The 27,454-nt window shown below is 49.5% G+C and overlaps 1 protein-coding gene across 3 annotated transcripts; it reads left to right on the top strand.

Annotated features, from left to right (window-relative positions):
• Positions 1-133: 133 nt before the first annotated feature.
• Positions 134-26,658, top strand: esyt2a (extended synaptotagmin-like protein 2a). 3 transcript variants are annotated; one of them, XM_086153463.1, is made up of 25 exons: positions 134-283; positions 993-1,360; positions 6,824-6,865; positions 8,641-8,775; positions 9,074-9,150; positions 9,311-9,383; positions 11,543-11,632; positions 15,334-15,389; positions 16,978-17,098; positions 17,172-17,348; positions 18,008-18,090; positions 18,179-18,227; positions 18,314-18,403; positions 18,681-18,776; positions 19,042-19,143; positions 20,769-20,831; positions 21,836-21,910; positions 21,987-22,073; positions 22,152-22,301; positions 22,378-22,739; positions 23,084-23,182; positions 23,450-23,581; positions 23,669-23,774; positions 24,801-24,850; positions 24,962-26,658. In XM_086153463.1, exons 2-25 carry the CDS (start codon positions 1,022-1,024, stop codon positions 25,005-25,007), a joined length of 2,700 nt encoding a protein of 899 aa, XP_086009589.1. In that variant the 5' UTR covers positions 134-283; positions 993-1,021; the 3' UTR covers positions 25,008-26,658. The 3 variants fall into 3 exon arrangements, with proteins under 3 accessions (XP_086009589.1, XP_086009590.1, XP_086009591.1); XM_086153464.1 differs by lacking the exon at positions 20,769-20,831; XM_086153465.1 differs by lacking the exons at positions 19,042-19,143; positions 20,769-20,831.
• The last annotated feature ends 796 nt before the right edge of the window (positions 26,659-27,454 follow it).

The raw sequence follows: 27,454 nt of genomic DNA, 5'->3' as shown, positions 1-27,454 counted from the left end.
AACTAAAATAAAGTATAAAATCAATAAAGAATAACGCACTTCCTTCTTTCGGCCACCAGAGGGCGCACCGGCGCTCCGTCCGGACCGGAGCTCCCTCCCCGGGCGGAGTCTGACCTCCTTTCCCGGCGGTGACAGCTTCCTGCCGGCCGCCCGACACGCAGCGGACGCGTCTCTCCGCTGCGGGATGTGCTGAGCTGCGTCGGGTGGGTCCGTTCGACTATTACTCCGGTCGGCATGCGGTGGAACGCCCGCTGATCTTCGGACACATCTTCCGTCCGTCCCGGTGAGTCGAAGAAGTCGACTTGTTCGTTGGTGCCGGAGCGAATTCGAGCCCTGATATACGTGTCACTTCGGGCGGACGAACGTCACGGCGGATTCCGTTGAGGAAACGCCGTATTTAAGCGTCTTCGATGCCGACGAGTAACCACTCGCCTCCAGGAATACAACCTGACACAACATCCGGATTCCGCACATCGCCGTCTTGAATTCGGCTTGTTTAAAACCAAGAAAAAGACACGCGTTGTAACTTCTTCAGGGGGGAGGGGGTGCTGGCTGTCGGTAGCTTCAGCTCCGCCGCGGGGCTGTGCTGACGGACCTCCGGCCGCTTCTCCACGGCCAAACCGGTGCGGCTTCCCGTTCCGCAAATCGGATTAAATCCGACCCGCAAATCGGATTCCACTCATTCAGATCATGCACGTCAGACCAGGGAGCCCCCTCCCCCTTTACCCCCCTCCAAGAGCCAGTTTACTTAAAAGTGGTCGTTTTTCCAAAGGAGTACTGAATGGCGTTTCCTCCACCTCCACCAGACCTCTGCTGACCTGACTCCTGACTTTAATTGGAGTGATGCTGTGTGTGTGTGTGTGTGTGTGTGTGTGTGTGTGTGTGTGTGTGTGTGTGTGTGTGTGTGTGTGTGAGAGGGAGAGAGACAGACAGACAGACAGACAGAGAGAGATGGATAGATTATGCTTCATTCAAACATCTTGTCCTTGCAGAGGGGACGAGCAGCAGCGCCGGGTCCAGGATGGAAGCTTCTCCCGGGGATGATGGAGCGGTGGCGGCGGTGGCGCCTGACGCCCCTCTCAACCCGGAAGAGCTGGACGAGGCGCCGGCGTCATCCCTCACCGAGGTCACCCACATGTGGATCAAGTTCGCCAAGACCTTTGCCGTCATCCTGCCTATCTACATTCTGGGCTACTTTGAGTTCAGCTTCAGCTGGGTGCTCATCGGCCTCGCCGCGCTCTTCTATTGGAGGCGAAGCCACGGCGCCGCCGATAACAGGATCAACCGCGCCCTGGCGTTCCTGGAGCACGAGGAGCGGGTGGGGAGGCGGAGCCTGGCCACCACCGAGCTCCCCCCGTGGGTGAGTCCCGTCTGCCCCCCTTTCCGGCCCCCGGACCAGAAGGTTATCCTTCCCGCCGGCGGGGACCGAAGCCCCGCCCTCTTTGGTCTAAGCCCCGCCCTTTTGACATAAGCCCTGACCCCCGTGGGTCTGGATGTTGGCTCGCAAGGAATCGGCTTGTTTGTTTTAAGAGAACGCGCCGTGTTAGAACATGGAGATCTTGTCGTTATTCCACGGAGGAGAAGATTGTTTGACCCGTGCACGCGCGCACACACACACACACACACACACACGGACATTGGCAGAGACGGTTCCTGATGTGTTCTCTCCACGTACTCCCGTCTGGGTTCTGTCCAAGTCTGACTCTCTGTAATCCTCCAATCAATGGTCCAAAACTGCCTTGAAGCAGTTTGGTGGGGGACCAGGTTCTCCCTGTAGGTTCTCTTCTCTCTTCGAACTGTGGCCCAGTGATTGACGGCTGACCCAAAAGGATTAAGCCCCGCCCCTCTGACCATGAATCAATACAGACTGAGTTGGCTGCAGCTTCTGAAGGTTTTAAATCTTTTAGTTCTCCAACCCCCCCCCTGAAAACTGTAAATGCGGCTAATGGATAGCGGCTCTTGGTCATCGGCTAATGGCTAGCTTGAGGAGTTGAGCCCACGGCCAGTAGGGAGAAGCTCAGCTCCAAGGAGACAATGGTGCCTGTGCCTCCAACTCAGGCGGCCATCTTTGAACCTTCTTCCTGTCCGGTTCCCTTCCTGCTGGTCGCTTAATGCAGAATTAGTATGTTTTCAGTGAAGCTAAACTTGTCTCCGTGGCAGAAAACAAAAATGAAGGAGGGCTCAGCGGCCGCCCTTCGGTCATGTGGCGGTTTTCCTTCCAGAGGTGCCTGAACGAACCGCGTTACTTTCTCCTTCTACAAGAAAGTGGCTGCATGGAGGGAAGGCCGTCGGGCTGCATGCCTTCCTCTTCTTCATGTCGCTGAACCCACCGCGGCACTTCTGTTCTCCGGTTTCCAGGTGATTGACACCCGGTAATTGGATCGCATTGTGACAGCTACATTTTTCTATGTTGCAGCCGCTGTCGGTTCATTACTTCTGATGCAAATATGTCTGTTAGCTTAGCTAATGCTCAGCAGCCAAGACTGATTTCTTGCTAACATGCCTCTCAGGACCCAGCTGGGTATTTGATAGGATCCCATCAAACTAACCCTGCAAAATCACACAAGAAGAAGAAAGCGGTACCCTGTTCTTCAGCAGGGTACCGCTTACAGTCCCTTGGAATTGACCTTCCTTGTAGGTCAGGGTTGGTCCGAGCAGCGACTCCATCTCATCGTCGGCCCTTACAGATACTCCATTGCCCGTCCATGAGGATGTTCACGCTCGCTTTAGTCGTCTTCTCCTGTGGGCTGCTCCCTCCAGGGGTCTCCACAGCCACCTCAGCATGCTCCTCTCACTTCCTGTCCTCCTTCCTTCCATCCATAGACCGCAACTCCAGTCTTCCTCTTGTCCTCCCGCCCGGCAGCTTCAACCTCCCTCCTCTGCAATTTGACTTGTATGCCTGTGGAGGTTCTCAGTCATTCAGGTCATGGTTCATTCTTGTCAAAATCTTCTTCTCGTGGCAACTGGACTTGATTTTCTTCCCTTGAAGACGTTTCACTCCTTATCCAACCTCAGCATCCTTCTACCCAGGTCTTCTTCATCTCCTCCTCTAAACCATCTCGGTTTTTACTGTCTCTCCAGAACATGTACCATGTGCTATCCTTCTGATGGACTCCTTCCTGATCCTCTCCATCCTCCTCACTCCCACAGAGGAACCTCCACATCTTCTTCATCCCTGTCGATCACATGTCTTTGCCGCAGTGATGACTCAGAGACCCCCCCCCCCGGTCATGTTTCGAGGTCAGTGTGCTAGAGGTGAGGGGATAAAGTACGTCCTCTGCTGACGAGCACTCCTACCAGGGGGTCAAAGTTCATCCCAGATTGTCCGGCGCTGTCCCTTCTTATCAGCCCGACATGCTGATCCTTCGTCATCCCTCCCGCCCGGCATAGCAGCTTCACCTTTAACCAATCAAGTAACGGCACCGTCAATCGTGCATTGTTTGGCCGGCTCGATCGCTGAGTGCGTGAGTGGACGGGAGCGGGTGGCGCCATCGCGACGGGCAGCAGGAGACGGAGCCGCATTTAGATATCTCCAGAGGAGATGGTTCAGAGTTCAATGTGTGTGACGTAGTGATCCGGTGACCTTCAGGTTGACCAGAAGTACCAAGTCTTGTAGGGTCAACGGCGGTGCAGCTCGTCTGCGGCTACGCAAACCCACCATCCCCGGTGGGTTGACGGGTCAACTCCATCCCCCACAGCAGGTCAGCCCTGGCCAGTAGCCAGCTAATGTTAGCGGCTAGCTTTCAACTGTGAATACTTCATTAATGCAGTTTGAGCCCATCTTGGATGAAATTGCGCAAGTGGTCAAGTTCCATAGGCCAGAAGGAGCTTTGGAATCCTACCAGGAACCTTAGGTAGTCCCGTATGTATTCTGCTGCTTTCTCTTTTGGTTTCACTCCTCCTTCTCTTCCTCCTCTTCATCTATGAGCTCTGGAATGATGTAGTGTGGGTGGGGCTTTTGATGAATGCAAGGGCAGCACACAAGAATGGAAACTATGTGGAGGAACAGAACGGCTGATTTTCTTCCAACGTCTGCAAACATGTGGAGGAGCTGCCTTCGTTCCTTTTCCCGAGAGCATCTAGATCTTAGAGAGGAGGCTGACTTCAAGCGGGGTTTCTGTCTCTCTGCTCCAGACATGTTGTCTTCGCTTGTCATCGCACTGGCGCCGTTCGGTCCTTTCAAACCCCAAACCCTTTCTGGGGTAGTCTTAAAGAGCCTTAAATGACGGGGTGCGGGTCGGCTTCTGAATCAAACTTTACTGGTCCTCTGCGGTCTGTGTATAAAAACAATCTGGGTCCGAGGGGAGGCGGAGCTAAACGCAGCGCATGACAGGAATCAGGAGGTATGTTGAGAGTGAACCGTGTCAACTTCGGGTTCTCTAACTACGCGTCCCCTCATTGGACACTCCAGCAGAGGGAGATCCCCTTCCTTGTTTTGTCCAATGGAAGAACAGCTCTTTCCTTCTTTTCTTCATAGTCTTCCTCAAGTGATCGTTGCAACCACATGATACCATTGGGACGGTTCGGTCCATCTGGCAAAGTGCAGGGCGGACCCCCCCCCCCCCCCCATCCCTTCAGGGTGTGGTACTGCCCAGCCAGCTCTTCCCATTCAAATCTATTCAAATACAAGACAACCTGGAACAGGAGGGTGAGCGGCAGCTGCCAGGTGAAACCCCGCCTCTCGCCCCCAACAATAGCCCCAGATTGGCTCAGCCCTCCTCTGCGGAGGAACCATTGTATGTAGACTGGCCTTCAGTTTGTGCCTGCTGCCGGCAGCCATATTCATCCACCTGCCACTTTTACCTGCGTCAAAAGTCAACAGGTTTTATTCGGCTCATGAAAGTGTTACCATGGTTTGATCGCTCTATTTGGTACCCTGTGATTGACAGCTAACCGGGTCAGGATGAAACCTTGTCTCCCGTCACAGTGGTAGCCTGGGATTGGCTCCTGGCTCCACTGTGATCCAAGCATTTGTAGACAACGAATGACAAAAATTGACAAAAATGCATCTTTGTCGCAGTTGTATTGCCTAGCATGGAGACACCCAGCTCAGAGATGCCGGTGCAGACAACAGAGCGCTACGGTTTCCTGGAGTTTGTCTGTGACCTGAATGCCTCCTTCCTCGACATGCAGCCTAAATATAGACGTCAGCACGGCGCAACAGCTGGTCATGTGACTTTCCCGCTCTTGCGCCTTTCCACACCTCGCTGTTTTGTTTGCACCCTGATGATGAAGGACCACCAACCCCTAGTGGTTTTTAGTCTGATGGGATGAACAGATAGCATATTTAGTGTGATGACAGGAAGTATGACATCCTGCTAGCTCGTGATTGAGCCTTACGTTGCCAACTCATTAGTGTTGCTGCCGTACTTCCCTTGCATGTGACTCCCTCTGGTTGGAGGGGTTTGGATTTCCCAACAGCTGTTACCATGTGGGAGGGTGGGCTCTCTGTTGAAGGATGCCTGGTATTTACCTCACACCTGAGCTACAATCCTTACGCACCTTCATCATAACAACCAGCTTCTCCCACAAGAAGTACAGCACTTGCACTTCTTGCGCAGTACTTCGAAACCGCCGTACTTTGGTGCCAGCTCAGGAAGCCGCCGCCCTTAGTGGGCTTGCCACAAAAATAGTAAATGGTATTTTAAACCCCATGAAGAAGCGCCGCCGTGTTTGTTTGCATGACAGCAGCGCAGTGGTGGCAGTCACGTGGGTTGTGTATGTGTCACACACACACACACACACAGTTGCTGTGTGCATGTGTGTGTGTTAAGACAGCATGCTAGGATCACACACACAGATGCGGTTGTATTGGTCTCCACTTATATAGCGCTTTCATTATGCAAAGATGGCGGCACAGCTCGCATGCAAGGGCTAACCAGGCCATTGGGGGCGAGTGGAGGGACAGGAGGCGTCCAACGTCTTGCTCAAGGACACTCTGCTATGCAGACGAGAGGCGCTGGGTGTCAAAGCTCATGACCAGGGCAAATCAACAGAGCTAACATAATTTCAGATTTTATTAATCCGCTCCGTGGGAAACATTTGTTTCTCAGAATCTTTCGCTGTTTACAGAACAAGACGGCCCACAAAGTGCAGGCAAACAAGTAGAAACACATGGAAATGGGCAAACAGATCCTGAGCTGCGAGCGAGAGACCACCTCCGAGGGCGTCTTCTCCACTCTGAGAAGAAGAAGAAGAAGAATATAGACCCTTTATTTAGTTACATTTACTTGTACAAACATCACAACATCGTCAGCAAATCGTGATCACTGCGTTTATCCGATTGTGGATGAACTCTTAGCGGCAGCTAGCCACTCAGCAGCAGCCGGTGGGGAGGAGTTAGGGGACTCTGTGTGCTCAGTGATACTTCGGCAGGCTAGGGGGAGCTCGGGAAATCAGACGGGTGGAGGTGCAGTGAGAATCGGAGCGCCGCCTGGTGTTTTAGTGAGATGAGTGAGTTGGTTTAGAAATTGCCCTGAGCCAACACTGCTCGCCCACCCCTCCTCCCTTCATTACACCCCCCCAGCTCCAGAACTCGTGACCGACCTCTACCGAAAAACCTGTTTTGTGTTCGCTCTCCCCCGGTGTTTGGGGCCAAACATACAACGCCGGTCACTCTGAGACAGGAAGTAACAACTCTGACCTTTTTGGATCTGGCCAACCTCGACTGATTGGAAAAAAAGAAGCGTGTTATGTCAAAGAAAGGATCTGTGAAATTCCTGGAATTGCGACACAGTGTAGAAGGTCACATGCGTCCGAGTACACAAGGCTACAGGGAAACTCTGGAGTCACGCACTCATTATATTTCTGCCTCTTATTGCAGGTTCACTATCCAGATGTGGAGCGTGTGGAGTGGCTGAATAAGGTGGGGACAAGCGCGCGCACACAGACACACACAGACACACACACACACACACACACACACACACTTCGTAACTTTCATCCCTGCCTTCACCCACCCTTCCGGTATGCTCTTTATCAGCTGCAGAGCCTTTTTGTCTGCTTTATAAATAGGACATGAATCTGGAGCTCTTCTTAACCCTGATACAGTGAAGAGAAGAAGGAGGAGGAGGAGGAGGAACACCATCAAATGCCAGAAAAAGATCTAGGTGGACTGTTGAAATCGAATTGTCTTGGCAACTGAACCTGAATTTCTTCACTAGAAGATGTTTCACCCCTCATCCGAGAGGCTTCTTCAGTTCTAATGACCTATGGGGAGTTTCCAAATATAACTGCCATTTTTTTTTTTTAAATACTTGGCAGTTATACAATGATCAAGTCCAGTTGCCAAGACAAGAAGATTTTGACAAGAATTCACCATGTTCTGGATGACTGAGAACCTCCTCAGACATCTAGGTGGACAGAGAGGAAGATCAGTTGGACGTGAAGGTTGCAGGGGCTGTAAATCCAAAATGTCTAGAGAAAGAAGCTCAGAAAAGCTTTGGACGAATCACCAATACCTGGGTTGAGCTTCAGCTTTGCTTGCGTTGGCTCTACTAGCATCATCACAGGTGTTGTCCGGCAGCCTGACATCACCTGCCCATCTGAAGTTCGTCTGCCGGAGGGGTTCACCATTCCTCCTTCGCCTTCTCCCTTTCCTCTGAATTGGGTCACCTTGAAGAATCTGAGGACCAAATGTTGAGTTAGCAACTGGGGGCGGGGGGGTCCCCCACTATAACCAAGGGGGGCATGTGTGACCCTGGGGAACATGCTTTTTTTTTTTTTTTTTTTTTTTTGCCGTATTAGAATAGGGTGTAATTGCACATCCACTACAGTAGTTGGCAGTGGATCTCTCATTGTCAGAGTGTGCGCAGGGAGTATTAGCTCTATGGTGTAGGGTTTTTTTGTGTAGTAAACAAACCCTCAAGAGACAACATGAACTTTTTTTGAACAGGGATGAAAAGAAAGGCGGAGAGAGACAGACATAATGAGACAAAAGAAAGTCACCGAAAGCTAAGACGAGGAAATATGAGGAAGCGTATGTAGCGCTTGGCTTCACTCTTGACTACAGTGGGAGACGAGGAAAGACCGCTGTGTTTACTGTGTCTAAAAATGCTGGCAGCAGACAGCATGAAGCCAAATAAATTAAGGCGGCACTTAAAGACATTACACCCCAACCACGCTGATAAGCCACTGGAGTTTATTCAACAAAAACGTGCCGAATATTGCCAACAATCATCCCACTTTGTGAATGCTACTTCAGTAAACAAGAGAGCACTATTAGCATCATATAAGGTCATCATATAAGTCAACATATAAGCATCATATATGTGCTGCAAAACTAAAAACTATCCCTCTGTCCAATGACACTGTCACCAGACGTATAGATGACATTTCTAACGATCTTTAAGAACATCTTTTTTGTTTTCTTTAATGTTAATAAGGATATGATTTTATGCAGAGGTGTACTCATAACAATTTTATAGACTAATGATATTATTTATAGTCGCGGCCGGGGGGGGGGGGGGGGGGGGGGGTTCCTTCTTGCTAGAGGGGGGCGTAACAGAAAATAATTGAGAAGCACTGAGTTAGCATGTGAGATGCTCCAGATGTGACACTAAAAGGACTGCTTTCAATTCCAAATGTTCAAGTTCTGGTTCAGAACTGTTGAAAATAACTGATCTGCATTCAACCCCGCAGACGGTAAAGCAGATGTGGCCGTTCATCTGCCAGTTCGTGGAGAAGCTGTTCAGGGACACCATTGAGCCGGCAGTGAAGGGCGCCAACCCCCACCTTAGCTCCTTCTGCTTCACCAAGATCGACATGGGGGACAAGGTGACCAACCTCTCCACCATGGAGACTACATCGAGATGGATGGAGAAGACTCTCTCCACCTCTTTGTTTGACTGTCTGAATTGTGGTTCTACATGGGGTTCTCCACAAGGTTCTTCTGAGCTTGAGTTACCGAGGATAGAGAAGCCTGGGTCTGCCATGCTATGACCCTAGTAGAACAAGATGGATGGATGGATGGATGGATGGATGGATGGATGGATGGATGGATGGATGGATGGATGGCAGGGTTGTCTTGTTGTCTTTGGTTCCACTGCCTCATTGTTCTATTCCTTTTCCTCAGCCGCTGAGAGTAAACGGTGTAAAGGTCTACACGGAGAACGTGGACAAGAGGCAGGTGATCATGGACATGCAGATCAGGTGGGTGAATGCTTGTGATCATCCAACCAGAGGAACGGGACTGTCTTCTGACAACTTGCTGATGTTCTTTTCAAATCCTGCTAGCTCGACAGCGAGTGCAAACATAAAGGCACTACATATAGTATTCCATCTGTCACACTTGGCCTACTCTCTGTTGCAGTTTTGTCGGGAACACAAAGATCAACGTAGACATCAAGAAGTACTACTGCAGGGCTGGAATCAACAGCATACAGGTAGTTACCTTTTCTGTTGCCTTGGCTTTCTCTTAGTGTACTCTTAGCTTCCAAATTTCTTATATTCCCTTGAGATGTGGTGGACATCCTGGTCTGTTGCTCCCCTGGCACAGGAACACTTCAAAACACCCTTCTGGAACATCCCTGAATCGCCAAATCTTAATGCTAATGCTAGAAAATCATGTCACCCTTGTGCGAGACACTGGGCACGATAGCCTCCTGGCGTTTTGACTGATGATTTCAGTAGCTGGCTCAGTTATAAATTTCCCCAGGTTCTCTGTCTTCCTCCCACAGTACACAAACAGCCAGCATATCCACAGGAGACTCTAAATTGTCCAAAGGTGTCAATGAGAGCATGCATATTTATCAATGTGATTGACAGTAGCCTACTCCCTGTTTTCACAACAGCGTTTTTGGGGGGGGTTAAAACGCAGAAGCTTCAGTTGTGTTATGGTCATCCTTCTAAATGAGAGTGCTGTTTTCGGCCCCAGAAAATGGGGCTACGGAGTGGAAAGATCTGAAAACACCACCATCTCTGAGGGAAGAACGGGACAGATTGAAAACGGGCATATGCAGTGAGGTCAAAGTGGGTTGTCATGCACATTGGGGTCGACCATAAAGACAATGGCGCCAATACAGGAAGGATGTGTTTAAGTTCATCACAACGCTCCCCTGCTGGCTTGGCATTGGTACAACAGTGTCTGGTTGTTTCGTGCAGATCAAAACTTGGCTGTCTGCACATGGAGCTATCCGGATTATTGTGGTGGAAACGGGGTCCTCGAAGGCTTCAAACCCAAGACTTAAAGGCTTGTTGATGTTCAGCGTTCAAGAGCCTTCTTTCCATTATCTGCGTTCACTTCCTGTCCATCCTCTAGGTACTCGGGGAGCTCGCAGATGCATAGCCAAAAATGGAGCAGTACCACTGGGAGTCCTGGGGGGGGGACGGTGTTGCACGGTATGCTGCAGTGCGACCAGCAAAAGGGGCAGAGAAGAAGAAGAATACACCATAGCATCAGTATAATCAGGGAGAAGAATTCTCTTCCCATTAATTCCGCCATATTTTCATGGCAGCACGGACCACTGCCGTCTTCTGTGCCGCTTCCTCCTTAGAATGAACATTATCACCTGCTCCTTTGCCACTACGATGCTGCGCTCCTCAGTTGCCATTATGGCAAACCGGATGTCTGAACATCAAACAGGTCTAGAGGAGCAGTTAGCAAACACTCCTCCACGGGAACCCGCGCTCCCGTTGGCCTCGACCCCCGACCTCCCGAGACCCGCTTTTGCACAACGTGTTGACATGAGCCAATTGGAGTAGTCGCCGGATCACGTCGCGTTTGCAGTCCGGGACCTCGGAGCTCAGGGCACCCCGGGATTGGAGCGTTGTGAGCGATGAGTCAGACCCTCGGAACGTGGATGAAGATCTGTTAGACTCGGTTCAGTCATGGACTGGCTTCCTCCCAGAGGCTTCTGACCGAACAGCGAAGGCAGCGTTGTAATGCAGCACGCGACTATCATCAGTTATTTTTGTTTTTAGTCATCTCAGGGTGGGTACAGGGAGGGTAAACTGCGAAAGGTGCGGCAAGATCAACAGATTATCGTCCGTTGCAGCATGCTAGCTCATTAGCCGAAGGGGATGAGTCGGACCAGCCACAGCCAAATTTGGTGTTTTGGACCGCAGGGCAACTGCATGTCAGACGTCTGAGTCACCGCATCTCCTGAAGGAGTGGTGTCCCTCCTCCAGTAGAACATCTAGCAGAGATGGATCAGCTGATCAGAGTCCAAGGTTGCCAGTCGCCTTGGTCCTCTGAGATTTTAGCCTTTTCAGAAACCGGAAAGGGCTGGAGAGACTCGCCTTTTCTGAAATGGTACGGTCCAATGGCAGGATGCAGGGTTTTAATCACCACAGGATGTTGTAACACACACACACAACTCGTTGTTCCAGTAAATAGTCTGTTTCTAATCAAGAGTGAGAGGCAGATCAACAGAAAAACATTTCTCCACCATAGGCCAGCAATCTGGAGATGCCGATATGGCAGATGCCATAGCCAGCAAAGCTTGGTTAGCGTTAAATTAATTAAAAGAGGGGGTGGCTATGGTTCTGTTTATTATGACGTGACAAACACCTAAAACTGGTTCCATGTTCTTCTCTGGTGCAGCTCCATGGTGTGATGCGGGTCGTGATGGAGCCCCTGCTGGGTGACATGCCTCTGATCGGAGCGCTGTCCGTGTTCTTCCTCAAGAAGCCGGTGAGTACCTTGACCCCTGACCCCTTACATTGCAAGGCTCCCGGTTGGATTCCCACAGGGAAGTCTCCATGTGTGGAGTCTCCATGTTCTCCCTGCCTATGAGGGGCTCCTCCAGGTTCTTTCCACAGTCCATAAACATGCAGGAGGTTCATGGGAGATCCTGAATTGCCCAGATGTATGAATGAAAGAGTGAATGGTTCTCTGCTTCTATAGGACCTGTGAATGAGAGGACAAACTGTATGTCTCTATATGTGGCCCTGTAACTAGTCCAGGACGAACCCACCTACCGACCAATGATGTCTGGGATTGGCCCCAAACAACCCTGCGACCAAGAATGCAGGATAAGATAATTTAGATAATGAATGAATGAACTAATGTTTACGTCACAGCGGTAATGGTACCACCCGCAGACACTGATCCTGGGGTTTAAATCCAGATATACCGCTTTGGGTCTGATAGCCCTCAGAGTCATCTTGGATTGAAGAACCTCCTCAGACCTTGTTGTTTGTGGTCTCCTCACTCATCTCAGGTCCTCCCTAATCGCCTCACTCCTCCTTTCTTGATGATCGTCTTCCTTCCGGAGCTTCACCACTTTGATACTTCAAGATTCAGGCTTTTGATACTGCAATCCTGGGGGGAAAAGTTTTACTCCTGAAATCCCAAGAGGTGGTGATGTCCTTCTGCAACTTTTGGGTCTTGAAACCTGCAGGAGGAGGGGAATCCTTGACAACTAGGGAAGCAACTGGGTTCTGTTTGGGTGATGTTGTCAGGTTGATCTGTAGCTCCAGATCCATATCTGTGCTCAGAGAGCATGTTTACTTGGAATCGGGTCACAGCAACGCCCAGCAGTTAAGGGTGTTGCTCAATGGCGAGCGGATGTTTGGTCCGCTAAGGCCACACAACAGCTTCACGTGTCCTGCTCAATGTGGCTTGACTTGCTTTCCTTTCTCAGAGACTTCCTCCACGTCACCCTAGGAGTTCTCTGGATTGCTTCATTTAGATCTTCAGTGGAATAAAGGGAAGCCATTGGATTGGGGTTTGTTAGGCAAATGTTGGAGTCCCTGGGACACAAAGGAAGTCGGTGTGTCGCCAGCGTTGGGGATCCAAATGAACCCGAAACTCCCCAGTGCCACCAGAGGCTGCATGGGCCCATGTTCTCCTCCAAATGGCGAGCGTCGTGAAGGGACTGCATACCACCCCCTGTTCAGAATAGCATAATGATGTGAGTGAAGGCGTTCCTCTGGTCTTCCGGTCCCTGCAGACGTTGGTGCTCCCAGGCTGCTGGAGCTGCCTGAGGCAAAAGGTCAAATCAATCTCTGCCTTCCAGAAGGGTGTTTTTTTTGTCCACCAGCCGGGAATGAGGCCACTTGGGAGGCAGCATTTCTGTCCCGCCAATTAAATGTTAGCGTTACCAAAGCAGGAATGGGTTCTTGTTTGCTGGAATATAAGTCATTTGCACCATCTATTTTGTCAGTCGCCGCCGAATTGTCCGTCTCTGGTCTGCCCTGTTGTTGGCAGGTTGCCTGGCAACAGCTGATGGTGGCAAAATGGAATGGTTGTGCTAGGGGTTAGCGACAAGTGCAGGAACTGAAACAACCTTGAAGGTGTACTACGACCTGGTCAAATACAGAAGTTAGCAAGAGGTAACAAGTCAGCTGTACCCGATGGCGGCTCCGCATCAGAAGCTCCACTGTCATGGTTGAATCGAATGGCTCAAGCTTCGTTGTAGTTCAGCGAGATCTGCAGCATCGCATTCTTCTTGTCTTGTCTAGTCTTGCAAAAGCAACCACCTTCACCCTGGAGGCTCATCGTGACTGCTGAGTTCAGGGAGGAGGCCATATACCTGACTAGAGTGCATTCCACTATCAGCACTGACAGACAACATTAGTATTACTTAATTGATCTATTTATTCATTCCTTCATTATCAGTGCTACTAAGGCAGCATGGGGCGCTGGAGCCAATCCTGGCTGACACTGGCACCAGCATGAGGTTTGACATGGAGACACATGGAGACGTCCAACCTTTCACCCCCTCCTTCACACCTACGGACAGTTCAGAGTCCTCAATGGACCTGCTGACTTTTCGGACAGCGGGAGGACTCCGGCAGACACAGGGAGTGCTTGAGTACTCCACACAGAAAGGCCCCTCTTTGAATTTAACCAGCCTTGCTGTGAGGCAGTGGCACTAACCGCTACGCCGCAGTGCTGCCTCCGCATCTAATTTATCTCCCCGAGAATCTAAAAAGAAACAGAAAAACATCTTTGTTGTGTTCACATGAAAAACAAAGATAAATCATCCCAGGACTAACACTAATTAGCCGCTAACATGCTAAAGTAGCCCCTAGATGTGAAGGCTTAAGGCTAACTCATATCTAAGGAAACCCCCACTGCACTCCTCCAGTCCGAGCAACTGAAGGTAACTTGCCATCTGCTGTGTTCCAAGCAGCCGGTTTGGTCTTTGCACCTGACGTCACCCTGTCCAAGCTCTGCCCCCCTCCCCAGGCGGCATCCTGTTTGGCTGGGACAAGTTAGTTGATGTATTAAAAACAAGAACCTGTGTTTTACAACCCAGGTAAACATCCAACCACATATTTTGCAAACAGATAGTCCTGCCCGACATGGAGGTGTTTTACAGAGGAGGCTTTGAAGGATTAGCTAGCAAGAGGCAGCAGGGGAGAGATAGAATCCTGGAACTCCATCTCCATAGAGTTATCACCATTGCAGAATGGGTGCGCTTGTAAAGGCGCTAGGGGGCGCTGGAGAGCTCTTTACAGGAACAGCGTCTTTTATTTATTTATCAGCGCCTGGGGCTGCTCTGGATTTGCATGAAAGTAGGCTAGCTAAATGGAGCTAAGCTGGAAACCACACAGGAAAAGCTGGTGTGGCTGCAGGAAGCAGGGCTCGGTCTGTGTGGTGTTTGCTTCTCCTGGACCTGGTTGTCTCTGTTTGGAGAGTTTCAGTAAAAGTTCCATTGGTTCCCCTTCTCAGTCTGCTGGAATCTCTCTTCTTCAGCACTTGATTCCTTGTACTTCTTCAATCCTTAGTACTTCTTTAGCACCTGGTACTCTGCACTACTTTAGTATCTGGTACTTCTTTGGTACCTGGTACTTTGTTAGCGCATGGTACCATGTACTTCTTTAGTACCTGGTACTTCTTGAGCACTTGATACCGTGTCCCTCCTTAGTATCTGGAACTTCTTTAGCCCCTGGTACCCTGTCCCACTTAAGTACCTGGTTCTTCTTTAGTGCCTGGTACTTCTCTGGCACCTGGTACTGTGCACTTTAGTGCCTGGTTCTTCTTGAGCACCTGGTATTTCTTGAGCACCTGGTACCCTGTACCTACTCTGTTGAGGTTCCAAGCAAGACAGTCCAAAACCAATATGATATCAACAGATTGCTTGCTTTTGATTGGCCTGAGAATGTTGTCACTGAGTACGGGGCTCCCAATGACAATCAAACCCACATCTTTAAATAAACCTTTAGGAGCGCTGCATGGCTGCTGCTGTGTCTCTTTGCCTGTAGCCTTCCCTGGATCTTCTCCTTCTTCTTTAGCACCCGGTACCCTGTCCCTCCGTCGTACCTGATTATTCTTCAGCACCTCGTACCCTGCACTTCTTTGGTATCTCAATTGATGGTATGATTAGTGCGCTGTCAATCTTTGGTTGGAACCTAAATGCCTCACCCTCCTCCTTTGCCTTTCAGCTCCTGGACATCAACTGGACGGGACTCACCAACATGCTTGACATCCCCGGCATCAAGTGAGTGCTCAAAGACAAACTAGTAGCTTGTATATTAGCACCTTGCTGAATCCTGTGATCTCTGTTGGTGGTTCCAGTTTCGTGCTGCTCCAGGGTTGACTGAACTCAAGTGTTTCAGGTTGACCGAAAGGATAGCGATGTATTTGTCGTACTCCAACCCTGGAGTTCTGGAGTTTATGCATCTCTACCCCCCCACCCCCCTTCATTTCAAGTCAGATTTAATATCTGCGGCGCCAAATCAGGACTCCGCTGTCTGATGACCCTCCCATGTAGAGCAGGTCCACACTTGCTCCCTGCTCTACATGGTGCAGAAACCTTGGGAAAGATCGCGGTTCAATTTGTGGCCTTGTACTTGTACACTACATTACTTGTAGCGCTAACAGCTCCATGCTAATAGCATCACAGACATGATACAATAATAGCTTTAATATTCAGAAAAGACATAACATTGGCAGACATCTGCAGTAGATCAAGCCACACACCCCAGGACTTACGGCACAGAGAGGACAAGGACCCGGCAGAAGATACAAGGTTCCTGTCACTGCACTGATAATTTTTCTGCCGCGTCTCGTATCAAGATTTCTTTGTTTCTCCGCGGGCACGTCAATAGAGCGCTCTGTCCACCTTTTTTTTAAAGTCCAAAATGTACAAATGACATTCCTTTCCAACGATGTCAAAAGTGAAACCACAGTCGCCCCCACGACTCGCCGACCAGCGGAAAAAGCCAGGTCAGTTTCCACAGTAACTGGCACAACATGGGAGTCATCTCGATCCTGGAAACAATGAGTTTCCTCCATTTTTTTTTTTTTCTTCAATAAAAACTTTATTGACCTGCCCGCCCCCATGCCCTGTGGTGTGTTTGCAACCGCCTCCCTCAGACTCGACTCCACCCAGTGAAATGCTGCACTCCTTGTTTGACGAGTTTGCAGGGAAATCACAAGTGTGTGTGTGTGTGTCTGCCGTTTTCAATCCAGATGACATGCCCCTGCCCAGCCCTTTTAACTTCTTCCTGTTTATATGTTTGTGTGTGTGTGTGTGTGTGTGTGTGTACGCACGTCACTCCCCTCAACTGAAGTTGCACTTTCTTCTCCATGTCGTCGCGCTGCGTTTCCACATGAAACAGTCTGGTATTGATCCACTTCATGCACTTGGAATGTATTGTGCGCGCACACACACACACACACACAGACATTCATACATTGTTTGGGCTGCCCCCCCTTCTTTCCCAAAATCAAGGCTCCTTTTATAGTCATGATGGGAAAGGTGCAGGACCGCCGACCGTCGTCATGACAACAACATGCACGACATGCTCATGTGGAACGCACAGCAGCTTTGTTTGTTGGCGTGGCACTCCCCCCTCCCCCCCATACACACACACACTCTCTGCTACTGGGTGGTGTGTCAGGAAGTGGGGATGATGCAGGAAAACATTAATGTAATGTGATGCCGCCCTCTAGTGGTGATTTGTGGTAGCGTCAGGCCACTGGGGGGGCAGTACGTCCCACCTGTCAAACTTTCTAGTTCATCGGTTCTCCTCGCAAACAGCATTCACTCACTCATTCCATCTCACCGCCCCCTCCATCTCTAGTGGTTTGTGTGACAACATCATCCAGGACATCATCTACAACCAGCTGGTGCTGCCCAACAGCATCCGGATCCCCCTGGTGGGTGAAGCCCAGCTGGCCAAGATCCACTTCCCCATACCCAAGGTCAGGAGAACGCTTAGTCCACCGCCTTGTTCTTCTTCTCCAGTTCGCTGATGTTGATGTCTGGTCCATCTAGGGCATCTTAAGAATCCACTTCATCAAGGCCCAGGACCTGCTGGGCAAGGACAAGTTCCTAGGCGGCCTCATCAAGGGCAAGTCGGACCCGTACGGCATGGTCCAGGTGGGGGACCAGCTCTTCAAGAGCAAAGTCATTCACGATACTCTGGACCCGCAGTGGAACGAGGTTTACGAGGTGAGCACCCTAAAAAAGCAGAGGCAAGGACGTCCCCGTTTGAGTCCAACACTGTGGTGGTTCTCCATGTTCTCCTGCCGGAGTTGACCAGATACCTTCTTCTACCCCCCCCCCCCCCACACACACACACACACACACAAAAATTAGTAGATTACTTGATTTAGCCTGGGTTCTCCCCATGTTCTCCTGTCTGGGTTCTGGAGAACATGGAGAGGAACCTTTGGAAGCTGTGGCTGGACAGGCAGGAACATTTCTTGCTGATCTCACACCCAGGTTCCCCTTGTCTCCTTGTCCCGTTCTCCTGCACGGGTTTGCTCAAGCATAGAGTATAAGGGTCACCCCCTCACAACAAGGAGACTCCCAGTTATGGAGAATGTGGAGGGGAATTTTGGGAAACGGAGGCTGAATAAGATGGTAAAATTCAAGATGATTTCACACCAAGTCTGCATCCGTCATGTTTTCCTGCCGGGTTCCCCAAGTTCTCCGTCTTCCTCGCAGAGTCCAGAAACAGTCAGCTGGTGCATGTAATCTCCATAGGTGTGAGTGTCTCTGTGGGGCCATGTGATTGACAGGTGGACCCATCCAGGTTAAGCCCCACCCCCTTTACCCCTTTCTTCTGTCCTTCTGGATCATTGACTCCTGCCGGTCTCTGTTTTCAGGCCGAGATTTACGATGACACAGAACCCAACCTGGAGATCAATCTGTTTGACGAGGACACGGACAAAGACGACACCCTCGGCAGGTAGGTAACCGAGATCTGCGGCTCTTGGACCAACAGGAAATGTCAGGCGTTGTGATTGCCTTCTCCTCATCCTCTTTGTGTTTTTCAGCGTGACGATCGACCTGGTGGAGCTGCAGAAGGACCAGGAGGTCGATTCGGTAACTTCCGTCTCCCCGTCCCCCAGCCTCCCTGCCCACAGGACTCGCTTCTAAAACCATGTGTCGTTGTCTTCCTCCATCTCCAGTGGTTCAGCCTGACCAGCGGGGGCAGGGGGAAGCTACATCTCAAGCTGGAGTGGTTGTCCCTGTTACCAAGCCCAGAGAAGCTGGACCAGGTAAGGCTGCACCGTCATGAGGTGTGGAAGCCCCTCCCCGTATCTGTCATCTCAATCTATGGCACTGTGCTTGCTCAGAAGCGAGCGCTGTGTAGCAGTTCTAGTTGGCACATATCGGGCCATATTGGGATGTCACTTCATCACAGTTTTGATCTGGTCCTGTGCACTGTTGGTTTCATGTGAAGATCTGCTCTCCTATGGAATTAACCGTGCTAATTTGCTATTTGGTGTCAAAGCCATCACTGCTATTGTTGTTGTCCATGGTCTTCATCCCCAGGCCCTGGCCAGTATTAAGGCTGACCGGGGGAAAGCCAATGACGGCCTGTCGTCCGCTCTGCTCATCATCTTCCTGGACTCGGCCAAAAACCTGCCGGTGAGCCACTGAGCGTGTGCAGATTACAGTCCCTTGGGCTTATTTTGGTTTCTGTAGAATCAAGAAGCCATTACTATTTGTACTAGTAGGTTCTTGAGTATGAAGGAATGTAACAATAATATTATTCATAGAAAACACTGGTTTGGTGCCTTCACCTCCTTGGCATCCCTGCGCCCCTTGTCTTAATGTTGCTTCTGTTTAAGTGGTTCACTTCTTTGGCGCCTCTTCTTCTCTGCTTCTCTTTCTCCACCCCCACCCTCCAAAGAGTGTCTTCGAGGGGAACCTCGGCTCTGGCTACTTAAAAGAGAGGCGGGCGGCGGGCCTGGTGTTTTGCGAGAACACGGCCTCGCTCTATAGGACCCTTTTCGTGAGTTCCCCCTCACCCCTCCACCTTAACCATTTGGCCCCAGTTTATTATTTCATTTGTTATTTATTTGTTCATCATCCAAAGCTGTTAACAGTCAGCCATGTCGGCATGAGTCCCCCGCTGGAGTCTGAGCGCGCATGTGCTCCCCGTTCCCTGGCGTTACTCTCACAGACTCCATGTCCCATTTATAAGCGAGGAACGAAGTCGAATCATCGTCCTCCCTCCTCCCTGTCGGGTTTACTCTCGAGGTGGTTCACCGTTTCACCGCGTAGGATTTGTAGAGTCCATGTCTTGATTACAGTTAAACCCAATGCCCCAGCAGGCGAGGCCAGATGGGAGACACTAGGTATGGCTATTTGGGTTCAGGTGGATTGGCTACTAAGGGACAGTGGGCATGACTAGTTGGGGACAGTGGGTGGGAATAGTTGGGGCCAGTGGGGGTGGCTAGTCTGGGGACACTGGGTATTTGCTAGTTGGGTACAGGTGGATTAGCTAGTTGAGGACAGTGGCTACGACTCATTGGGCACAGGTGGAGTTGCTGTTTGGGTACTCTGGGGGGTGGCTAGTAGGGGAAGCGGGTGTGACCAGTTGGAGACAGTGGACGTGGCTCGTCAGCACAGATACCTGTCTGTGGTGGATGTTGCAGTCGCTATCAGTCAAACATCGGGTAGCATGTGCTGATCGCCAACCGGCGTAACACATGTAGCCAACAGCCAGAAGAGGGACACAGGGAGTAGCGTCAGAACTCAAAGACAACAGAAAGTAGTGGGAAAATCAAAACAAAGATGACAGCGAAGGAGGGAGAGGGCCAAGGAACACAAACTGGACAACAGTAATGGAGGACACAGTGGATAGCTAGACTAAAAGCAGCAACAGCAATGTTTACCGTCTGAACTCTCATCAGGTGTCTTCAGTTGGTGAAGCGTAAAAGGTCTGACCCACAGTTCCTCGGTCTTCGTGAAGAAACCTATGTGAATTGCAGCATATTGTCACACTTTCAAGTCTGTTTGGTGATCTGCAACCACGGTAACAGTCGAGTAGTCTGTTCCCAGCTTTAGATATCAACATGTTCAGATGTTGGTAAGCTTTAATTTGGCATCAAAAAAGTTTCTTCACAGTTTTCTGTCTCTTAAATCAAGGCGCCTCCGACCTGTAAACTCTCCAATGGTCTCCCCTCTCCACGTTCCTCGTTCCGCCGCAAGGGAACCTTGAAGGCCTTACAAACATTTCCGGTTGCCGCTGTCCCAACCTTAATGGCTCGCGCTCTGTATCCGTGCTGTGTTGTCACCGGAGCTCGGATTCTCCACTGGAGCTTCTGTCGCAGAACTCCACCCACTGCCACCCATGCCTCTGACTTTGACACCTTGGCTTCCAAGAGTTTGTCCAGATGTGCCTTAAAGCAGAAGTGGAAGCCGGTGTAGAACCCGGTTCCGGTCCAGTTGATTGACTTGGGGGGAGGAAACTAACCATCTGATCATCCATGTTGTGTCCTTGTCTGTTCCATGAGTCCCCCCCCAACTTCCTGCATGCCCCTACCCCACAAATAACCAACTGGTGTGTGTGTCTGTCTCTGGGTGTGTGTGTGTGTGCCTGTACTCTCTCCTGCCGTGCTGGGGAAATCAAAGCGCAATCCCTTAGAGTTCAACCAAGCAGGGCTGAAGAAGGCCTCGGTCGCTAAGGCCGTCAAGGTAACCAAGCACATCAGACCACGCACTGAGGCAGGGTGGGGATGAGGGTCGGGCCAGGGGGAGTGGGGGGCGACACAGGTGCCCCAGGTGCCCCGACACTTGGATATTTCGGAGAAAGCGGTGGATGCTACTCTGTGGTGAAGACCAGACAGGAGAAGCTAAAGGTGTAAACACATGCTAACTGTCTATCAATGACTTCCATATCAAGATTAAATACATGTATATTATTGGAAATTAAATCTAATATATATATATATATATATATATATATATATATATATATATATATATATATATATCATGATATGAATTAATAGGTTGCTGTCTCATAATGCTGGAAGCTAGCATAGCATAGGTCTGGAAACCGTGCGGACATACAGTTCAAACCAGATCATGAGACTTGAACTAGTGCCCGAGTTACCCTGCGTTTACCACAGGGTCTTAACATTAGCCAAACAAGAGGTAATCATAGGACAAAGCTGATGCTAATACGAGCAGCTAGTTTAGTGAATGTTCATTTCTGTTAGCATCTTCATGGTATCTTTGCTGCTTGGCAATGTCTTACCCGGGGTGTTAGCATGGCTCCAAGGTGGCGTTCTTTACAAAGCCAGGGAGCAGATTTTTTTTTTCAGGCAGCACTCTTACAAGCTAGCCACAGAGCAGGCTATACCCATGTCCCCAACCGCGTAAACCCGCAGGGGAGTGCAAACATCTGAGATGTTTTGATGTGGATGAGAACCAGCAGTACATTAGAGACAATTCATGAAGCATTAAGAGGGCAGGGCTTCAGGGGTTACAAGAACGCACTCGGCCAATCACAGAGGAGTTTTGAGCCCTGTGGCATACTCAAGGATTGACGCTCTTCCGCTGCCAAACCTGCTTTTCAGCCCATTTCCATGGCAACGCTAACCACTAACCCCCCCTCCTGCTCAGTTTGTTGAGCTTCCGTATTCCCTTCACTCAAGTGAAGAACATCTAAAGAACCTTCCTCTCCACCCCTGCAGTCGGGCAAGAAGGTGTCCAGCGTGCCACGACCCTTCGTCCAGTTTACCGTGGGACACAAGTCCTACGAGAGCAAGGTGAGTCCGCCGGACACCGCTCTCCTCAAGAAGATCCAGTACCGAGAGGGTCCCCCCTGACGTGCTCTTTCTCCAGACGAGATTCAAGACCAATGAGCCTGTGTGGGAGGAGGCCTTCACCTTCCTCATCCACAACCCCCTCACCCAGGAGCTGGAAGTGGAGGTACGACTGCCCCCCCCCGTCTATTCCCCAACCCCTTCCTGTAAGGTCCTTAGACCTCCTTGTGGCACCTCTCCACAGGTGAAGGACAAGAAGCACGACTGCTCCCTGGGGACACTGAAGCTGCCGCTGCGCCACCTGCTGGAGGAGTCCGACATGACCCTCCACAAGTCCTTCCCACTGAGCAACTCGGGGCCGAGCTGCACCCTGAAGATGAAGATTGCCTTGCGGGTGGGGCGTCGCTAAGGAAAGCAACCCACTCCCTCCCCTTGCTGGTCCCTCCTGATCTTCTCCACCTCCCTTCCAGGTGCTATACCTAGACAAGGACGCCCCTCCACCCGCCGACCCCTCAGCTCCCTCTGCCCAGAAGGTGCACAGGTCCAGTTCCTCCGGACCAATCCCGAAGCCCTCTGCACCGCCAGAGGCCTCGCGGACCCCCGGCCTGTCAGCGCAGGACCTTCTCCACCGGCGGAAGGAGGAGGAAGAGGAGGAGGCCTCTAAGAGCTCGACCGGCCTGGCCGCATCCGGGCTCAGTTCCTCCAGCTTGGTGCTCTCAGACTCGCCCCAGAACCTCCGCGGGGCCAAGGAGCCCACGCCCAGCATTGCCTCCGACATTTCCAACCCCTGCGCCGCCCAGGAGCTGCAGCAGAGGCTGCAGCAGCTGCAGAAGTGAGTATGTGTCCTCCTGGAGAACCCGCTGGAGGACCTTTGGACCTTCTGTCTTTGTTCACCATCACGTTTATATAGACCTTTATACTCCTCGTTCTGACAATTTGTGTGTGTGTGTGTGTGTGTGTGTGTGTGTGTGTGTGTGTGTGTGTGTTTGTCTGTACCTGTTTGCTTTTGTTAATGTATGTCATTTGTGTGTGTGTGTGTGTCTGTTCTTCATGTACCCGTCTAAATGCATTTGTATATCTGTATGTGCACGCACGTGTGTGTTTACCGGTCTATATGCCATTTTGTGTGTGTGTCTCTCTGTATCTGTGTGTGTGTGTGTGCGTTTGCTTGTTCAGCGGCTCCGGGCCCAGTCACTTCCCCCTGGGCGAGGTGAATCTAACGGTCAGACACAGCCCCCAGAGGAACAAGCTCATCGTGGTCGTGCACTGCTGCAGGTAGCAACGCTCACACAAGCGGCTAGCTTAGCATCTTAGCGGTACCATAGCTGCTTAGCAACATCTACCTTCATATTGACCCGGTGCTAGCACGGCTCCCAGCGGAGAATTGACAAGAACTTCCACATTAGAGTGCTTTTAGTGCAACCCTAACCAGCTAGATATGACTTGGGCTACTCCAGACACCAGTATCGTCTGGAAAGAATCAAAACCCGTCGTGAACCAGCGGTCAGTTGTGTTAGCACACATGTGCGTTCTCCTCCGTAGAAACCTGATCGCCTTCACTGACCAGGGCTCCGACCCCTACGTCCGCCTCTACCTGCTCCCTGACAAGCGGAGGTCGGGCAGGAGAAAAACCCACACCTTCAAGAAGAACCTCAACCCGGTTTACGACCAGACGTGAGTGCCAGTGGGAAGGCCGAGTCAACCGACCAGCGGAGGGTTCCTTCGTCAGGAACCTGACGGGAGCTCCTTTTTGTCCAACAGGTTTGAGTTCAGCGTGTCCCTTGTTGATCTCCATCGGAGGACTCTGGACGTGGCGGTGAAGAACGGCGGCGGCCTGCTCTCCAAACACAAGGGCCTGCTGGGAAAGGTAGGCACCTGGTGTGACAGCAACGTCCTGTGATTTTGGAATTGAAGATGTCGTATAAGTCTTCCCTTGAGGACATTTCACCTCTCAGCCAGGAGGCTTCTTCAGTTCGAACAGATGGCGAGGAGTTTCCGATGATACCCACCAGGGTTGGGGATCTAAGTTAAGATCGAGTTCTTGTGAAGAGACTATGTCCAAGTGGGTTGTTGTACTAATGGGGATGTCGTTAGCTGGAAACAAAGGTACAAGTTCTGGGGACTGACCTGGATTACATTTAGAAAAGGAGGTAGCCAAAACTCAGAAACAAAGAGTAGAAAGGAGAGAAGGTCACATGGACTGAGGCTCAGGTGTTAGGTACCCGGGTGGTAGATCTTTTCCCTAACCCTGGAGGTTATATTCGGAAACTCCCCAAAGTCAATTTGGACGGAAGAACCCTTTTGGATGAGAGAGGAAACATCTTTGAGGGCAGAAAATGAAATGGACGACTGAGAACCTCCACAGACATACAAATCAATGTGGGTATCGATGAAGCTAAATGTGGATTCTGGAAAGGTGTACAAGACAGTTGTGAGACCAGCGATGCTGTATGGTTAGGAGACAGTGGCCTTGAAGACAAGACAGGAAGCAGAGCTGGAGGTTGCAGGGATGAAGATGTTGAGGTTCTCTTTGGGAGTGACTAGGATGGGTAGGATCAGGAATGAATCCATCACAGAGACAGCACATGTTATATGTTTCGGACAGAAGTGCCGATAAGCCAAGGTATGGTCAGTTTGGTCAGGTACTGAAGTATTCGTTGAGGATGAAAGAAAAGATTAATGGATGGAGTGAAAGAGGACATGAAGTTAGTTGGGTTGAGAGAAGAGGATACAGAGAATACGGTTGGATGGAGGAGGTTGTTTCCGTCTGGCGACTCCTGAAGGGAGCAGCTGAAAGGAAAAGAATTAACCACTAGCCTCCACAGACATACAAGTCACATTGTGAGTCTAGATGAAGCTACATGTAGGTTTTGTCGTCCCCCCTCCCATGCAGGCCCTGGTGGATCTGACCCACGAGGACATCACCAGGGGCTTGACTCAGTGGTGAGTCCCTACGCTTACCTTTAAAACGCAGTCCACATGACGTATCCAATCCAGTACAGTGTAGATGAAGGTGTACCCTCCTTCCTCTTCCTCTTCCTCACCCCTCCGCAGGTACGAGCTGAGCAAGGACGGCCTGACGAAGCCACACCAACTGTAGGCCTGCCTCCTCCTCATCGTCCTTGTCATCTTACCATCACATCATCAGCATATCGTCGCACCGCACCATTAAACCCAACGGGTGCGAACACTTTTTTCTTTGTTTTTTTTAATAATCATGGAAAGAAGATTCAAACAATAGCAGCTTCGACTTTCATATAATCTCATCAGTCGCAAGGCAAACCTCCCCTTTAAGCAGAGCCGGGCGAGTATTTGAGTATATATGCTGATATATATGTATATACACATATACATATATATATCATATTTTTACTGCTGTGGATGTCTATAATCCGTCTTTATAGAGGAGACGATAACTGTTGTTATAGAGGAAATGTTATTTGTCGCAGCTTTGAGAGAACAGCAGCTTTTTGTAAATACATGCGGGAAACCTTCTCCCAACGCCAGGGCAAAATCAGAGGTGTTTTCAAGCGTAGCATTTTGGAAATACGGATTTATTTCAGGGTGAAAAAAAAAATCCCTTCAGAAACTCAGAATTTCCATGATTTAATTGACTTTAAGTCCCTATACATTTTGTTTTTTTAATTTTTCGTAATAACGACTCATGGAAAAAAAAAATTAAATCTCCCTGAAATCAATCCGGTGTATATGATGCCAATAGGGTTTTATTTTTAAATGAATATTTGCACATCTGTGGGGTTTTTTTCGGGGTATTTTCTTAGTTCTAGTCAAAAATCTGCTTAAGAGTCATTTTATGTTGAAAGGGTTCATTTTTTTTATGTATGTTTTTTTGATATATAACATTTTGTTGTTTTTTTTTTTTACCGTCAGAACAAACGTGTATTTGCTATTTTTAACATTTTGAGCTGAAGAGGGCGGGGGGTCAAGTGTCAGATGGACAAGTAAGGGGGTGGGGCTTCCACATGATGGCGCCACCTCCATTAGCAAAGGCTAATTAGCCAATTATATTAGCCAAGGCTAATTAGCGTGCTAATCAAAGGGAACAGCGCTAGGTGTACACGAGGAATGTGACAAAGACAGAACTTATGTTTTTTATTTATTTTCTTTTTTTCTTTTTCAAGTGGGGGGGGGCTTCTACAAAAATATTCGAAATGGCCGCTGAATGATGTCATTGTTAAAACGTCTGAAGCTCGTTTTTTTTTTTGTTTTTTTTTGAGAATTGTCTGGGTCTGTTGCCAAAGCAACCAGGCTTCCAGAAGACAGGGACTATTTTGAAGTGACGCCAAAAGGTTCGACCCCCCCTCCCATCGGCTTTAAGGGAAGTGACAGATTCAGTGGCATTTTTTTTTTTTTAATAAATAATTGAATAAAAAGGAGAAAGTCATGACGATTTTTAGCGGCGCCGTCAGAAGAATCTCATCATCCAATCGAGCCTGGCCTCACAGGACGTCCTCGGCTCCCATCCAGTTCGAGTTCTCGCCGTCACACACACACACACACACACAAACACACACACAATTTGATGTCAACCACTTCCTTTTTTCAGAGTATTTCGCGCCGATGAACTGTCAAATTTGGTGGCGAGGCGACCCCCCCCCCCCCCCCGACCCCATGACCCTCCCGACCCTGTCTTCTCCATTGACTTAATTTATCTGGTGCCTTAAAGTGTGTGTGAGGAAGAGCGCAGGTGGTGTGTGTGAGCGTTTTCAAACCCAATAAAGAGCTTTGGCAGGATGCTGCACTCACTCGCCGTTTTGTCTTTAAAGGGGTGAGGGGGGGGCTAGTTCAATACCTAACTAAATCAATGAATGCAATGAAAATCAGTAATTGATAAGGGTCGATCAGGAGTGAGTCAAGATCGGGAGGGTTGGCGGCAGCCATTTTTTTTCTGAAGTAATTATGTTATTACACTGTTATTAAATATACATAATATAGTGAAACTATTATAACTATAAATATAGTAAGAAGTTGTATTTTAAAAAGATGTATATTTAAAAAATATGCCAAAAAATATATGTACCGTCGTTTTTTCTATTTTACCTGCATATCTATATGTATAAACAATAAAAGAAAAAAATTATCAACTGCTGATAATAAATTCATCTAAATGCATTGCACACATCATTTCAGTATACTTCCAGATTATTTAAATTAGACAGTATAATCATCTAGGTGCGGAAGTCTGACGGCTCTATCACTAGTAATGATAATCAGTGATTAATGAATTAAAAAGAATGAATGAAATTATAATGAAATCACTTTTAAAAAAAGTGATAGGTATGAACCAGAATATTCCCAGTGGTGATTTCAAAGTTTGTTTTTTTTTGTTTTTATTTCTCAAAATACAGTCAGGCAGTGATACATGAAATACTGCAGTACACTAGTAGGCTTATTACTGAGAATTATTCAAATACACTGCTTCAGTCTGGTTGTCACGTATCATTAAGGGTAACTTTTCGGTTTATATATATTTGTTTTTCATTTTTTTCCCCGGATGTAATTTTTCCCACGCGTCCATGAAGGCAA

This window comes from Fistularia commersonii, chromosome 10, assembly GCF_037954325.1.
Source record: "Fistularia commersonii isolate RoL2024-O1a breed Wild chromosome 10, RoL_Fcom_v1.0, whole genome shotgun sequence".
NCBI classification, from domain to species: Eukaryota; Metazoa; Chordata; class Actinopteri; order Syngnathiformes; family Fistulariidae; genus Fistularia; species Fistularia commersonii.
The sequence above is the reverse complement of the archived record's forward strand: the minus strand, read 5'-3'. Positions and strand labels throughout refer to the sequence as shown.